This window comes from Trypanosoma conorhini (genome assembly GCF_003719485.1).
Source record: "Trypanosoma conorhini strain 025E chromosome Unknown Tco_14.4_contig_00151, whole genome shotgun sequence".
NCBI classification, from domain to species: Eukaryota; Euglenozoa; class Kinetoplastea; order Trypanosomatida; family Trypanosomatidae; genus Trypanosoma; species Trypanosoma conorhini.
Genome location: NW_021704231.1, coordinates 22,589 through 25,399, shown reverse-complemented (window position 1 = coordinate 25,399; position 2,811 = coordinate 22,589). Strand labels below are relative to the sequence as shown.

Genomic DNA, 2,811 nt, shown 5'->3' with positions numbered 1-2,811 from the left:
GGCCGTTACGTCGTTCTCTTCGTTTGCTTAAAAAAGCTCCATCGCCGCTCTCTGTTTCGTTTCTTTTTTTTTTCTCTCTCTCTCCTCTTCTTGTGGGGGGTTGCAGGTTTGCCCCGCTGCGATAGGCGTGGAGTGCCCCACACACGCACACGCGTGGGCACGTAATGCGGAGAGCCGAGAGGGGGCGAGGGCGAGGCGATGGCTCACGTTGACCAGCTCCTGGAGGAGTACCTGCGTGTCATCAACGCCAAGGACGAGGAGATCCACGGGCTCATCCGCGGCCTCGAGGAGCGCCGGTGTGAGCTGCGGAGGAAGGAGGACACGTACAAGGTGGATGTGGCGGGTGCGCAGCGGCGGCGGTAGAGGTCTTGAACGCGCAGCTGTCGGAGGCGAAGCGGGTCTCGGGTGGGCGGCAGGGCGAATTTGACGAGCTAAAGGCCACGCAGGTGCAGTTGCGCACGCTGGAGTGAAGCAGCGGCGCGTGGAGGAGTTGTGGTGTTTGCGGTCGCCCTTTCCGCCCCCGCGCTTGAGAGGCGCAGGCGCGGCGTGTGTGTGTGTGTTTGTCGTCCCGCGTTGCGGTGCCCCGTCTCCCTGCACCTCCGCATTTCACTGTTTTTTTTTGTTTTCTTTTTTTCCCCTCTTCTGTTTCCTCCTCTCTTGCGTGCGTGTGTGCGCGTCGCGCTGCCCCGTCCCTTGTCTCTGCGTTGCTTGCGCCGCTCGCGGGGCGGTCAGGCCACCGACATTTCCGATCAGCAGCAAGAAGATGTTCCGCACGATTTCTAAGTTGGGCAACCCCGCACTGCGGCAAATTGCTGCGGCGCAGATCGCCGCCACGAAGGAGGCAGGGACGTACAAGAGCGAGCGCGTCATCACCTCCAAGCAGTCCGCCAAGATCGACGTGGAGTCCAGCTCGAAGCCCCTGCTGAACTTCTGCGCCAACAACTACCTTGGCCTCGCCGACAACCCCGAGGTGATCGCGGCGGCGAAGGCGACGCTTGACACGCACGGCTACGGCCTGGCGTCGGTGCGCTTCATCTGCGGCACCACCGACATTCACAAGAAGTTGGAGGACGCCATGACGAAGTTCCTTGGGACGGAGGACACCATCCTCTACCCGAGCTGCTTTGACGCCAACGGCGGCGTGTTTGAGGCCCTGCTGGGCGAGGAGGACACCATCATTTCGGACGCGCTGAACCACGCAAGCATCATCGATGGGGTGCGTCTGTGCAAGGCGGAACGGCAACGCTACGCCCACATGGACATGGCGGAGCTTGAGGCCATCCTGCAGAAGACGCAGGACAAGCGCATTCGACTAATTGTGACCGATGGCGTCTTCTCCATGGACGGCGACGTTGCGCCGCTGGACAAGATTGTGGCCCTTGCCGACAAGTATAATGCGAACATCATGGTCGACGACTCCCACGCCACCGGCTTCATGGGGAAGGGCGGCCGCGGCACACCGACGCTGTTCGGCGTCGTGGACAAGATTGACGTCTTGAACACGACCCTCGGGAAGGCGCTTGGCGGCGCCAGCGGCGGCCTGTCGTCGGGCTCCAAAGAAATTGTCGAGCTTCAGCGCCAGAAGGGTCGTCCGTACCTGTTCTCGAACACGATTGCCCCCGCCGCGGTCGGTGGGACGCTGAAGGTGATGGAGCTTCTGCAGGGCCCATCGGATGCGCAGCAGCGGCTGCAGGAGAACACGCGGCTCTTCCGCACCGAGATGAAGAAGGCGGGGTTGAAGCTGAGTGGGCACGAGGAGTGCCCCATCGTCCCTGTGATGCTCTACGACGCCCGCGTCGCCGGTGAGTTTGCGTCCCGGATGATGTCGCAGGGCATTTACGTCATTGCCTTCAGCTACCCAGTCGTGCCCAAGGGCCAAGCTCGCATCCGTGTGCAGCTTTCCGCGGCGCACAGCACCGAGGACGTGATGCGTGCTGTTGAGGCCTTCAAGGCGATCAAGAAGGAGCTCGGCGTGTAGGCCCGGAAGCCTGCAAGCTTTCCGCGGCGCCAGCACCGGGGATGTGGTGCGGGCCGGCAAATAGCATAAAAAAACGCAAAAACAAAACGTGCTAATTTGAATAACAAGAGAGGGGGGGACGCGTCACCAAGTTCGGAATGCAAGTAATTTTGTGTGTGTTCTCTCCTTCTCTCCTTCTCTCTATCTCTATGTGGGTGTGTGTGGTAGGGCTTTTTTCTTTCTTGCACATTTCCGTGGGGTTTGGATCTTTTTAATGTTTTTCTGCCTCTTCTCGCCCCGCCACACGCTTTGGCGACCGGTAGCGGCAACTGCTGTTGCCGGGGGGGTGGGGTGCGGGGTCACCGACTCCCTCGTTTTTGTCGGCCGTTACGTCGTTCTCTTCGTTTGCTTAAAAAAGCTCCATCGCCGCTCTCTGTTTCGTTTCTTTTTTTTTCTCTCTCTCTCCTCTTCTTGTGGGGGGTTGCAGGTTTGCCCCGCTGCGATAGGCGTGGAGTGCCCCACACACGCACACGCGTGGGCACGTAATGCGGAGAGCCGAGAGGGGGCGAGGGCGAGGCGATGGCTCACGTTGACCAGCTCCTGGAGGAGTACCTGCGTGTCATCAACGCCAAGGACGAGGAGATCCACGGGCTCATCCGCGGCCTCGAGGAGCGCCGGTGTGAGCTGCGGAGGAAGGAGGACACGTACAAGGTGGATGTGGCGGGTGCGCAGCGGCGGCGGTAGAGGTCTTGAACGCGCAGCTGTCGGAGGCGAAGCGGGTCTCGGGTGGGCGGCAGGGCGAATTTGACGAGCTAAAGGCCACGCAGGTGCAGCTGCGCACGCTGGAGTGAAGC

The 2,811-nt window shown here is 61.2% G+C and overlaps 1 protein-coding gene across 1 annotated transcript, besides 3 other annotated features; it reads left to right on the top strand.

Annotated features, from left to right (window-relative positions):
- Window positions 1-612: 612 nt before the first annotated feature.
- Window positions 613-634: a microsatellite.
- Window positions 635-763: 129 nt separating this feature from the next.
- Window positions 764-1,978, top strand: Tco025E_03379 (putative 2-amino-3-ketobutyrate coenzyme A ligase; the record flags this gene model as incomplete). Its single annotated transcript, XM_029370298.1, has 1 exon — window positions 764-1,978. One exon carries the CDS (start codon window positions 764-766, stop codon window positions 1,976-1,978), a length of 1,215 nt encoding a protein of 404 aa, XP_029229705.1.
- Window positions 1,979-2,137: 159 nt separating this feature from the next.
- Window positions 2,138-2,166: a sequence feature (GA-rich).
- A 220-nt stretch (window positions 2,167-2,386) lies between these two features.
- Window positions 2,387-2,430: a sequence feature (GA-rich).
- Window positions 2,431-2,811: the final 381 nt, after the last annotated feature.